This window comes from Esox lucius, chromosome 8 (assembly GCF_011004845.1).
Source record: "Esox lucius isolate fEsoLuc1 chromosome 8, fEsoLuc1.pri, whole genome shotgun sequence".
Classification (NCBI taxonomy): domain Eukaryota; kingdom Metazoa; phylum Chordata; class Actinopteri; order Esociformes; family Esocidae; genus Esox; species Esox lucius.
Genome location: NC_047576.1, coordinates 17,598,779 through 17,612,320, shown reverse-complemented (window position 1 = coordinate 17,612,320; position 13,542 = coordinate 17,598,779). Strand labels below are relative to the sequence as shown.

Sequence of the window (13,542 nt, the reverse complement as noted above, 5' to 3'; positions counted from 1 at the left end):
CAACCAGACAAATGGGACCAATCAATTCCTCTGTTGATTTTCCAATCTGTAAAATAATGTTGGAGGTACAGTAACACCATCCAGGCTCCAAACTAAGTGTGGTATAGCATTTGGCCTGAGCAAGAAGTTATGTATTGCTACCCAGGCAACAATTCTCCTGAATTACAACCAGTCACTTATAAAAACACAGATCACATTGACCTACATCCATAACATGCAGTGATGTCTTTGAATATGTCTCCCTACAGATTGTGATGCTTAACTCCCTGTCCGACTTACACAGCTACATTGATAAGGGCCAGCTAACATGCGAGCTTGGTGGGAATCTGGAGTACTGCCACAGCCAATGGATCCACCACCGGACAGTCAGTTACCATTACAATGGCCATAAACCTACAGTATATTTGGAATTTACGGAGCCAATACCAACGGGTCTGTGTTTATTTTGTTTGTTTCAGGCCATTGAAAACTTTGCTGTGACGGTTAAGACCACTGCCCAAATGCTGCAAAAGTTTGGTGCCGATCTGGCTGAGACAGAGCTGCCCAATGACGTGCTGTGTACCAAAGGCCTGCTCAGTACTCACACTGAGAAGCACGACAAACTCAAGGTGTGGCTCTGCTTCAGCATTAATAAACCATGGCTTGCTACCAAGGTTCACTTTGACTCTTGGTTAGCATCATTAACACCTGTGTTACTGTTTGACAGTACGGTAGTAGTTGAATTCACATACACTAGTGTAATAAAATTACAGAAATGGATAGAGCAGAAAAGATTACACTTGTCCCAACATATGAGCGCACAAGCAGCACCGTTGAGGCAGTCCTGACTACATTTTCTTACTAAATCCAAAATGGCCTCCATTTCACCCTCGGTCCTTCATTTGCATGTTCAAATGGACCTCCGCCATTTGCACAAGTGTTCCAAAGCTAAAGGGAAATTATTGAAGTAAAAAATTATTAAAGGTATGGGTGCTAATTACATTCTCCAGTTGCCCCTTCAAGGGAATATGTGCAATGATGTAACCTCTACTACATTATGGAATCCTGTAAGATACCACATTATTCTTGAGCTTGTGCATTTTCACACAAAAGAATGGATAGGCGTGCCTAATGATATGATAGCCATTTGTTCAAATCAGATTTTGAGACGCATATACATAAAATTCTTAAATTAAATGTTAAATTGTTTGTTTCTTCTTAAACTATTGGAGGGATTTGTCCATTAGAATATCATGCTTGTGTTATTAAATAAAAGTGGATAATGAAGTCAGGAATTTGTCCCGAAGTCACCCTCAGAGTTTGGTAAGCAACACATGAACATGTGCATGGGGGTTTGTTTGAGAATTACTGCCTCTTTTGGGAGGATAATTAGTGGACTAATCCATCTGGATCATCCAAATTCTGATGTTACTGGATCTTAGTGCTGCATTCGACACTGTTGATCACTCAATACTTATAAAATCCAACACTACTGTTGTTTGCTCCTTGGGGTTTAAGGCCGGGTGTTTCTGTAAAGCCCTTTGTGACAACTGCTGTTGTAAAAAGGGCTTTATAAATACATTTGATTGATGGATTGATTGAATACTTATGGACAGGCTGGAAAATCGGGTTGGGTTTACTGGCACAGTCTTAAGGTGGTTCAAGTCACATTTACTAGACAGGAACTACTTTGTTTCCATTGGCAACAATGTATCTGAGCTAACAAACTTGATGTGTGGAGTCCCCCAAGGTTCAATTCTAGGGCCATCTATATTCAAACTCATTGCTGCCACTAGGCCAAACTATACATAACAACAATATCACTTACTATAATTATGCAGACGACACTCATCTATATAGCTCTATCACCAAATGACTTTCGTCCTATGGATATGCTGTGCCAGGGCATTGAGCAGGTCTATGACTGGAAGCACCAGAAAGTAAAGACAAAACTGAGATAATTATCTTCAGTGTCAAAGAAAGGCTAAATGTTACATCACACCTTTACTCCATGTCTTTCAAAACTAAAAACCATGTTAGAAATCTTGGTGTTATTATGGATTCAGGTCTAAATTTCAACAGCTACATCAAGTCAGTACTTATTACTGTCAGCTTATTATCACATGAAAACCGTAGCAAGATTTAGAAGACTTGTGTCCAAACAAGACTTAGAAAAACTTGCTCATGCTTTTATTGTGAAATTATTTAGGGTTTTTCTGTTTCAGTGATTTTCTTCTAAAACCAGTTACTTTTCAGTATTTGCATGGTTAGGTTAGTTAATTAGTTAGCTTGATTAACATGAAAGAAAAGAAAAAGGAAAAACACAATGTCTCCATTATGAACCATCCTCATTTGCTTAAATGCTCACTTTTCAGATAATTTTCTCTTAATATTCTGACTCCATACATAAACATTGTATCCTGCTTAAACATTATCCTTTCATCCATAAACAAATGACTATGGATAACATTTATCGTAAACGTTAAGTAAACATAAATTAACTGAATGAGCGTATACCTTTCACCCAAAATTATTACTTGTCATACCAGTTGCATTTTCCCTTTTTTAGGTGAGAAATTGAGCATCTAACGTTTGACTAAACATTTATCACTAGTAGGTTAGATTATTGTAATGGTCTCTTTTCAGGTCTCCCTAAAAAAATTCTTAGGGAGCTACTGCATGGACAAAATGCTGCTGCTAGAGTTCTAACAAAGACTAAAATAATTAACACATTACACCAATTCCCAAATCTCTGCATTGGTTCCCAGTGTGTAAGAGAATTGATTTCAAAATATTGCTGCTCACCTATTAATCACTAAATGGTGTAGGGCCCAAATAAATCACTGAAATTCTTTTACAATATGAACCCTCTAAACCCCTCAGGTCATCAGGGACCGGTCTGTTAACTATTCCCAGAGTCAAAACAAAACCTGGAGAAGCAGCATTTTGCAACTATGCAGGAAATTGCTGGAATAAACTTCCAGAAGATTTGAGACTTTCTTTGAAATCCAGACTAAAAACTTTAATGTTCACCATTCCTTTCTGCTAGGCTACAAACCTTGCATATACTCTGAGAGAGACATATTGTTTGTCATATATTTTTAGCAGTGTGATAAAATAAATGTTTTTATTTTATTATTTTATTGAAATATCTTTTATGTACTTTTTTATATCCTGTTTTATTTTGTAACGTTTTTATGTGAAGCGTATTGAGTCTGCCACGTGTATGAAATTGTGCTGTACAAATACATTTGCCTTGCCTTGCCTAGTGATGTCTATGTTAAAACATGTTACATTCAAGTTGAGACATTTATCCATTACTATGAATCAATATCAACAGGGGAATGGCTTCTATCAGCCTTTGGCTTATTAGTTTAAACCACAACCATAATCATCAGTGGTGTAGGCTTCGATAACAAGCACAGTTCTCTACTCCCAAACCAGACTGCTGATCAGAAGCAGACCATATCTCATGACCCCCCATTTTGACAGGATGAACTGAAATTAGCGATGACACAGGGAACCACTCTACTGGGCTGTATCAAAGAGCAGGCCGCCAAGTCGGAGAACCACAAACTTAACCCAGATGAGATGGAAAACCAGACCACTGTGGAAAGGTTGGTGGCTGGGGCCTACAGGACCTTCTAATAAAAGCATATATTTAAGTGCATAGTTTATTGAAATGACTTTTTTTCACTGAAAGTGGAATTGAGTGCTGGATAAAGAGGGGGAGATTCTGCGTAATGATGTCATTTGTCCATGTTGTGTTTCAGATTGTTGGCTCAGCTGGACGAGACAGAAAATGCGTTTGAACAGTTTTGGTGTAAACATCACCTCAAACTAGAGCAGTGCCTACAGTTACGACATTTTGAGCATGACTTCCGAGAGGTGTGTATGTTCCTATACTGAAAGAATAGTAAAATCCCTTTGGGATGCATATAAATTGACAAGCATGACTTGGGTTTCCAATGCATTTTTAAATGTATTTCAAGCATGACATATTTAAAATACATTTTGGAGGGCTTTCTGTAATAGAGTTCCGATTTCCAACTGCAGTGTTCAGTAGGTTTAAATGAATTACACTAAGAGAGAACAAAGCCTGGCTATTTCTAAAGAGATAGTGATTAGAAGTAAATGTTATAATGTAACACCTTGTTGAAACACTTAGTCTTAAACTCATACTTGCATGCTTTTTTGACACAAAAATGTCTATAAATGTTTGCCACTGCAGCTCTTTCCTAGCACATGTTGGTATTTCCTGCGTGCCGTTCCAATTTGGTTTTCCTCTCTACAAAGGGGCTGTGTAAAGTTTAACATGCTGCCTGTCTATACTTTCACTACCTCTGTGACGACGCTCGCCCTGGCAGTGAATTGTCATGGAAGGACAGTACCTAACGCAAAGATCTAATGTGTAATGTTGTATTTGAATAAATGGTCAAAACACGTGACGTGGTTTTTTCTGTTCGATCTCTCTAGGTGAAAGTGTCCTTGGACAGCCTGATGGAGGCTCTGCCGGTCCTGTCTGACATTGGGGACTGTGTCGTCCGGGTGGAGATGTTACTGAAGGACCTCAAGACCTTAGAAGAGAAGGCCCGGGTCAGCCCAGTCCCAATACCAAACGTTGCATGAGATGTTGCACTGGGACCTGTCTATAAGAAACATCTGTGATATATTTTCACAGAGCACATGACTGTCAGTCTTTGAGTGTGAGCCTAACATGGATGCGGCCCAGTGTGTTGGTCATATGTGATGAATGGTTCTCTTTCTTGGGTTGTTTTTCTGTGTGCGCCGCGTGTGTGTGTGCGCGCGTGTGTGTGTGTTTGCGTGGGTGTCAGGAGTCACTAGAGAAAGCCCAGCTCCATGCCCTACATGGAGACCAGCTGATTCAGAGTAACCACTATGCTGTGGACTCTATCCGGCCCAAGTGTGTGGAACTACGACGCATCTGTGACAACTTTGCCAATGAGGCCAGGAAGAAACACGACATCTTGTCCAAATCGCTACAAATACATATGGGTATCGACAAGGTGAGGTGGATTACAGAGGCTTTTCTATGTTTCCTTCCGAAAGAAAATATACAGTCTTCCTGGAGAGCTCTTATGCATGGTTACAGTCGCACATAGCCTTTGCACATAAAATTGCACTTTCACCTCCAGCATCTCTTTAGGCAGAATCTACGTTTCTGTTCAGGGTCCAACCCTGCTTAGCTGGGGAATGCATTTACATTTTCCCCCTGTAGACAACTATGGTGTCATATAGCTGGTATATGAGAGCCTCCCTTTTTCCCATCATTTTTGGTAGTTTGTGCTATCATTTGCAAAAATAATTTATACATTCATGCTTTATAAGAAACAATGGGTAAAGTTAAGGAGCAGTAATAATGTTTTTCCAGGGTTAAATTGACCCGGCACATACCCAAAAGTATTTAAAACAAATATTTTTCTCCATAAAAATTATCTTTAGCTCAATTAATATCAGTTTAATCAGTATTTTGCATAATCAGGTTTGATCACCCATTTCAGATCATGGTTCATGATAATTCATTCGTTTTTCATGAAAACAATATTTTCTAAAGTTTGGCAGCTTTGGCAAAAACTACACAATTTCGTTTTAAAAAATATATATTTTCTGTCATGAGGGCATGTTGATTAATACAGACAAATCATCTCTTCTGTTCCAGGTCAATTTTACCCTTTCAATTAAAATCCAAATGAGTCATAAACAACATTTCATTTTTAAACAATGTTTACAAACGGAAACCGGAAAAAGCTTTGCAGACCTGGCACTTCTTCCTATTTTTTCCCAGAGCAGCAACCTAGGAAGATGAAAATGATGATTCATTTATTTATTTGAACAGCATAGAAGTTTCTCTTTTTGCGCATCCTGATGCCCTGACTCACACACATATACACCTCACATTTCGGTAAATATTTGATTATATCTTTTCATGTGACAACACTGAAGAAATTACAATTTGCTAATGCAAAGAAGTGAGTGTACAGCTTGTATAACAGCGTACATTTGCTGTCCCTTCAAAATAACACAACACGCAGCCGTGTCTAAACCGCTGGCAACAAAAGTAAGTACACCCCTAAGTGAAAATGTCTAAATTGGGCACAAAGTGTCAATATTTTGTGTGGCCACCATTATTTTCCAACACTGCCTTAACCCTCTTGGGCAAGGAGTTCACCAGAGCTTCACAGGTTGCAACTGGAATCCTCTTCCACTTCTCGATGTTATAGACCTTGCGCTCCTCCACCTTCCATTTGAGGATTCCCCACAGATGCTCAATAGGGTTTATGTCTGGAGACAGGCTTGGCCAGTCCATCACCTTTACCCTCAGCTTCTTTAGCAAGGCAGTGGTCGTCTTGGAGGTGTGTTTGAGGTTGGAATACAGCCCTGTTGGAATACAGCCCTGCGGCCCAGTCTCTGAAGGGAGGGGGTCATGCTCTGCTTCATTATGTCACAGTACATGTTGGCATTCATATTTCTCTCAATTAACTGTAAATCCCCAGTTCCGGCAGCACTCATGCAGCCCCAGACCATGACACTCCCACTACCATGCTTGACTGTAGGCAAGACACATTTGTCTTTGTACTCCTCACCTGGTTGCCGCCACACATGCTTGACACCATCTGAACCAAATAAGTTTATCTTGGTCTCATCAGACCAAAGGACATGGTTCCAGTAATCCATGGCCTTATTCTGCTTGTCTTCAGCAAAGTGTTTGTGAGCTTTCTTGTGCATCATCTTTATAAGAGGCTTCCTTCTGGGATGACCACCATGCAGACCAATTAGATGCAGTGTGTGGCGTATGATCTGAGCACTGACAGGCTGACCCCCCACCCCTTCAACCTCTGAATCAATGCTGGCAACACTCATACGTCTATTTCCCCAAGACAACCTCTGGATACGAAGCTGAGCATGTGAACTCAACTTCTTTGGTCGACCATGGCGAGGCCTGTTCTGTGTGGAACCTGTCCTGTTAAACTGCTGTATGGTCTTGGCCACCATGCTGCAGCTCAGTTTCAGGGTCTTGGGGATCTTCTTATAGCCTAGGCCATGTTTATGTAGAGTAACAATTATTTTTTTTAGATCCTCAGAGAGTTCTTTGCCATGAGGTGCCATGTTGAACTTCCAGTTACCAGTATGAGGGAGTGTAAGAGCGACAACACCAAATTTAACACACCTTCTCCCCATTCACATCTGAGACCATGTAACACTAACAAGTCACATTACACCGGGGTGGGAAAATAGCTAATTGGGCCCAATTTGGACATTTTCATTTATATAATGTGATTTAACATACAATTGTTTAAAAGATGGACCAAACCTAATTGAAAAATAAGAAAAACAATTAAATAACAGGAATGTTGGGTAACAGGAATGAGCACTGAGTAACTGGAGAATAACTGGATTGTGTTTGTGAGAATAACTGGATGTCACACAACACAAACCGAGCACAAATGAAACATTTTGGGTGAATTTGGAGCATGTTGGGGGGCTGAGTGACCTCAGAATGACCTATAAAATATTCTATTGATGTCATAAAGCCATGTTGCTCTGCAGAGCAACCAATCCATGTTGGTCTGCAGAACAACCGACTTCCAAACCTTAGACACACATTTTTATACAGTATGGTTATACAATGATATTAGGTCCTGCCATTATGCTAAGAAAATAATATGAGCCCTTGTTAAATGTTTCATCAATTAACACTCAATTAATATACAAGTGCTTCATTTTTCTATCTACTCTTCAAACAGGCTTTCCCACTTACAAAGCATGTAGAAGTCTGTAATTTTTATCATAGGTACTCTTCAACTGTGAGTGACGGAATCTAAAACAAAAATCCGGAAAATCACATTGTATGATTTAAGTAATTAATTTGCATTTTATTGCATGACATACGTATTTGATACATCAGAAAAGCAGAACTTAATATATGGTATAGAAACCTTTGTTTGCAATTACAGAGATCATATGTTTCCTGTAGTTCTTGACCAGGTTTGCACACACTGCAGCAGGGATTTTGGCCCACTCCTCCATACAGACTTTCTCCAGATCCTTCAGGTTTCGGGGCTGTCACTGGGCAATACAGACTTTCAGTTCCCTCCAAAGATTTTCTATTAGGTTCAGGTCTGGAGACTGGCTAGGCCACTTCAGGACCTTGAGATGGTTCTTACGGAGCCACTCTTTAGTTGCCCTGGCTGTGTGTTTTGGGTCATTGTCATGTTTGAAGACCCAGCCCGTCCCATCTTCAATGCTCTTATTGAGGGAAGGAGGTTGTTGGCCAAGATCTTGCGATACATGGCCCCATCCATCCTCCCCTCAATACGGTGCAGTCGTCCTGTCCCCTTTGCAGATAAGCAACCCCAAAGAATGATGTTTCCACCTCCATGCTTCACAGTTGGGATGGTGTTCTTGGGGTTGTACTCATCCTTCTTCCTCCAAACACGTCGAGTGTTTAGACCAAAAAGTTCTCTTTTTGTCTCATCAGACCACATGACCTTCTCCCATTGCTCCTCTGGATCATCCAGATGGTCATTGGCAAACTTCAGACCGGGCCTGGACATGCGCTGGCTTTAGCAGGGGGACCTTGCGTGCACTGCAGGATTTTAATCCATGACAGCGTAGTGTGTTACTAATGGTTTTCTTTGAGACTGTGGTCCCAGCTCTCTTCAGGTCATTGAGCTGGTCCTTCCGTGTAGTTCTGGGCTGATCCCTCACCTTCCTCATGACCATTGATGCCCCACGAGGTGAGATTGACCGTCATCTTGAACTTCTTCCATTTTCTAATAATTGCGCCAACAGTTGTTGCCTTCTCACCAAGCTGCTTGCCTATTGTCCTGTAGCCCATCCCAGCCTTGTGCAGGTCTACAATTGTATCCCTAATGTCCTTACCCATCTCTCGGGCCATTGTGGAGAGGTTGGAGTCTGTTTGATTGAGTGTGTGGACAGGTGTCTTTTATGCAGGTAACGAGTTCAAACAGGTGCAGTTAATTCAGGTAATGAGTGGAGAACAGGAGGGCTTCTTAAAGAAAAACTAACAGGTCTGTGAGAGCCTGAATTCTTACTGTTTGGTAGGTGATCAAATACTTATGTCATGCAATAAAATGCAAATTAATTATTTAAAAATCATAAAATGAGATTTTAGATTCCGTCTCTCACAGTTGAAGTGTACCTATGATAAAAATACAGACTTCTACATGCTTTGTAAGTAGGAAAACCTGCAAAATTGTCAGTGCATCAAACCACTGTATCTGCGGATCAAAAATGCATGGATCAAAGAAAATTAAACAATCACATTTTTATTGCACTTGCGCAAATGAGCTGCTTTAGGCAAGCGCCAATGTAACAGCTTATTGGAGTCGGTCCACTTATCAGTTTCCCCCAAACCTTATCAAAAGCACAGCAGTCCTTGCAGAAGTACATAATACTGGTTCTACTTTTTGAGTAAGTACATCTTGTGTTATTTGTATACTATGACTGCAGCAATAGGCTACAGCTTCACAGTGTTCACATTTCTGTTTCCCTAGAAGCACAATTCATTGGTTAGATTTGCTATTAAAGGACTGTTAATGCAAAAAAAAGAAAAAAAATTCCAGCCAGACCTTTTTTTATTCGGATGTGATTTCATCAGTTAGATTTACTCCTATTTCACACATTTTGCTCTATGGTTGTAATAATAGATAAGCGTGTGCCGAATTGAAAGTAGCTTGTGGTTTTGTCAGTAGTCATGTACAAAAAGGTTGGATACTCCTGACTCTTGTTCAGCAATAGGCTCACTTCTGTCTAATTATGCACAAGCAAATCAAGCCTGTTATGGGGATAACATTATGCTGTTGGTTTATCGCCTATTAGTTATCAGGATCATGTTTTTGTGATAACTTAGTTTTTACTCATCAAAATGTCTGGTTAAAAAGCCAGACTGAATTTAAAGAGATTATTCCAAAATTTACGCTAGTGTGTTTCATAAACAAATTTTCTTATTTAAAACCTCACAGTAACACCTTCCAGTTTGAAGGTTTCAACTTATTAACTCTGGGGTGTGAGGACCAAAATAATCAAGACATCCTGATTGTGTATCATTTAAACTATTATATCATTTTTTATAAAACAAGGGTAGGCTGTATAGGAGAAACTGTATAGATTCAGTTTTAAGGCATCAAAATGGGAAGACTGCACATTGGGTGTGTAGACTCACTAGTGCCTTTCTAGTATAGATATGGAACCTAGTCTTTATGTATCATACTATTCATGGCTATCATGGCTATTCATTCATGTGATTGTACTGGTTGCAGGTGAACCAGTGGTGTGAGTCGGGGGTGTACATTCTGGCCTCTCAATCAGTAGATAAGTGTCAGTCCCAGGAAGGGGCTGAGGCAGCCCTGCAGGACATTGAGAAGTTCCTGGAGTCAGCTAAAGAGAACCAACTGAGCGACCTCAAGAACATCCACAACCAGTATGAGCTTGTCCTCACCGCTGAAGTCAAGGTAACTCGACTGCAGAATTCTATTTTAGCCTACAGATGAACAGTAGTCCTGTTTGCTGACCCTGGTTGTGCTTTCCACCAGGCAGACGTGCAGAAGGCACTAAAGAGGCTAGAGGACGTAAAGGAGATGTTTGAGAAGCGTCAGGTCAGTCTGAAGAAGCTTTCTGCTAAACAGACCCGGCCGGTACAGCCTGTGGCGCCCCGGCCCGAGTCATCCCCCAAACGGCCTGCACCCCCAAAAACGCCCAGGACCACCGGCCCGGCCTCAGGTAAGTCTCGACCCACTCTGGCCTAACGTAAACTTGACCTTAATACTAGGCCATGGAAGTAGAGCGGATGTGTCGAAAAAAGCAACAAAACTTTGAGTGTCTAGCCGGAGTGGACCCCCTGAATTCGTAATGTCGGTAATGCACATCTCAGGAGGTAAGTAATTTTCTAGGTAGAGACTGAGCATGTGTTAAAACATTACATCCTGATCCTGGTAAAGAAAACCTAATGTATTCACTATAATACTATACTATAAGGAAATAGATTTTGGCCAGGGCCTCCTGTTCTTATTCCACACAGAGAAAAATAATAGTTTCAACTGGGATCGCTAAATGTTGCTATGACAAACAATCAGCTTTTGTATCAGATAAATTCCTCTGTCTTCCTCTTTCCATCACTGTCCTGTAACACTGTCCAGTCTCCAGTCGAAGGCTCTCGGAGAACTCCACTGCCACAAAGCAGCCCCCAGAGACTGAACTTGCCAAAAAGAAAAACTTAAACCGCAAAGTCAAAGGGAGTCTGAAGGTAAGATCTGGGGACAGCTGTTCAGAGACAATTACTCCCGAAACGATGGTTGTTGTTACGTTTAAATGTATGCAAAATGTATTTCAGTGTGTACACAACCTATTCTACTACAACTAAGAACAATCTGTCATCTTGTTTATGAGGTGTCATGTGTCTCAATAGTTAATAGTTAATAGTGTCTCAAGAACAGCCGTTAGCACTCTGAGCAAGAGGGTGATATTTATAAGGGGGCCATAGTGTACTGTTGGAGAGCTACCACCCTATTGGTTTTCTTTGCCACCACAGTTGTGACTAGGGGCTTTTTTTTACATTTAAAAGAACTTGAGATGATCAATTATTATGCAGTGTAAACGTGCTGTTATCAATAGCTCAAGATACCACCTTCCAAGTTAGTTTGCGGCACCTTTAATCGAGCCCCCCGGAGGTTTGCAAGTATGAAGACAATTGTGTCTGAACTGAATCAAGCTTCTGTGCGGTGCGCAAACGTATTGCTCAACTGACATCCACTATTCTGCGTGACACATCTCAAACTTGCCAAAAGTGTAAATTCAGACTCTATGGAAATTATTATGCAAACAAAAATGTATTTATCTAGCGTTTCATCTTCTCTCTCTCATAATGTAAATAGACAGATGTAGCTTCTTCCAGGTGTTAGTGTTGGATAGAAAATCTACTGGCTGGTGTCTCTCCAGGAACAGGATTGGGCAGCCCTGCATTATATTCTTTATTTATTTACAGAATGTGACACTTTCTATACCTGTCGATGATGGCTTTAATGTGTATCTGTATGAACATGGCCCTGTGTAAAAAAAGTGATTGCCCCCCCGAATGTAATAACTGCTTGTGCCACCTTAAGCAGCATAAACTGCAAGTCCTTCCACAGCATCCCTATGGGTTGTCTCTTTCTTATTGTCGAATCATGAACACTGACCTTAGCTGAGGCTAGAGAGGCATGCAGTTCCTTTGATGTTGCCCTGGGTGTTTTTGTGACTTCCTGGATGTGGCGTCACTGCGTCGTCGTAGGAATTTTGGTAGGCTGGCCACTCTGGGGAAGATTCACCACTATTCCAAGTTTTCTCCATTTGGAGATAATGGCTCTCACTGGAGTGCTGGAGTCTTAGAAATGGCTTTGTATCCCTTTCCAGACTTAGAGCTCAACTCTTCTGGAATTTCATTCAATGGCTTTATGGTGTGCTGCTTGTTGAGACCTTGTAGCCTAATTCACATTAATGGTGAGGTTCTATATAAGTCATGTTTAGATTGAACAGGGCTGACAGTAATGAAGCCTGGGTGTGTCTGCTCTAATTGAATCCAATGATCAACTGAATTTGGTTAATGGGTTGGTTGAGTAAGGGGGCAATCAAATTAGCATTTTAACACTGAATGTGGTGTTTACTGTGGTTCTCTTTGTCTTAAATTATATTTTGAATAAAAATCTGAAACCATTCAGCATGACAGGTATGCAATAACAGAGGATATTGGGAAAGAGGCAAATACTTTTTGACAGCACTGTCCATGTTTGTCCTCAGATTGAAGTAATGCATGAGGCAAGCCAGGGAGGATCCAGTCACATCCTGGTGATGCACGAAACGGAGGAGAGTCTTTGGAGCAGGCGAAGGTGAATTCATATTTGCTTTTCTCCACCCTTCTAGAATATGTCAACTGAGAATGACAATCATTTCCTCTACCCTCCATTAAAGCTGATGCAGAGTTACTGCTGTCTGAACTCAAACAGTGGTTAATAATGTCGTTTTTTTGTGTTGTGTAACTACTATGTGGTTACTTCTTCCTGCATTATTATATTATTCTTTTCATATGAAGCACTTCCTCAAAGATCTCACTGATAATTATATCTTGAAAGAGCAATAAAACTATCCCTCACATCATTTTATGTAACTGTTATGTCTTTTTGTACTATCAATTGTACAGTCTGTGAATAGAAACCAAGTGATGTGATATGTGTTAACCACTTGGGATAGATTTTTGCACACAAGAAAAGGCCAGTGGACTTCCTCACATTATGCACATTTCATTCAACCATAGTTAAGGCAAATAACCAAGCAATTAGCTGGTTATTTGCCTTAAGTCTCTGAGGCATGTAACCGTGTTACTTCACACTAGTGCCTCTAAAGAATCATAGTAAATCCAAAGTTGTGTTCCCTTTGCTCAGATGTTGCATGCCTCAATCCATGGCTGCATGGCCATGTCCTAACTCGTCTTTAGCCTTTTTGAGATTCACGTAATTTAGCAGGCGCTCTTATCGTACCCATTTTATT

At 40.6% G+C, this 13,542-nt stretch overlaps 1 protein-coding gene across 9 annotated transcripts in view; it reads left to right on the top strand.

Moving 5' to 3' along the window:
* Window positions 1-13,542, top strand: part of mcf2l2 (MCF.2 cell line derived transforming sequence-like 2) — an 87,827-nt gene that overhangs the window by 34,764 nt on the left and 39,521 nt on the right. For all 9 annotated transcript variants that reach the window (XM_010871951.3, XM_010871955.3, XM_010871954.3 and 6 more), the window contains 10 exons: window positions 249-365; window positions 459-608; window positions 3,472-3,596; window positions 3,753-3,867; window positions 4,456-4,575; window positions 4,815-5,006; window positions 10,284-10,475; window positions 10,557-10,743; window positions 11,160-11,266; window positions 12,796-12,884. In XM_010871951.3, the coding sequence (XP_010870253.2) occupies window positions 249-365; window positions 459-608; window positions 3,472-3,596; window positions 3,753-3,867; window positions 4,456-4,575; window positions 4,815-5,006; window positions 10,284-10,475; window positions 10,557-10,743; window positions 11,160-11,266; window positions 12,796-12,884 (1,394 nt within the window). The remainder of the gene's footprint in view (window positions 1-248; window positions 366-458; window positions 609-3,471; window positions 3,597-3,752; window positions 3,868-4,455; window positions 4,576-4,814; window positions 5,007-10,283; window positions 10,476-10,556; window positions 10,744-11,159; window positions 11,267-12,795; window positions 12,885-13,542) is intronic.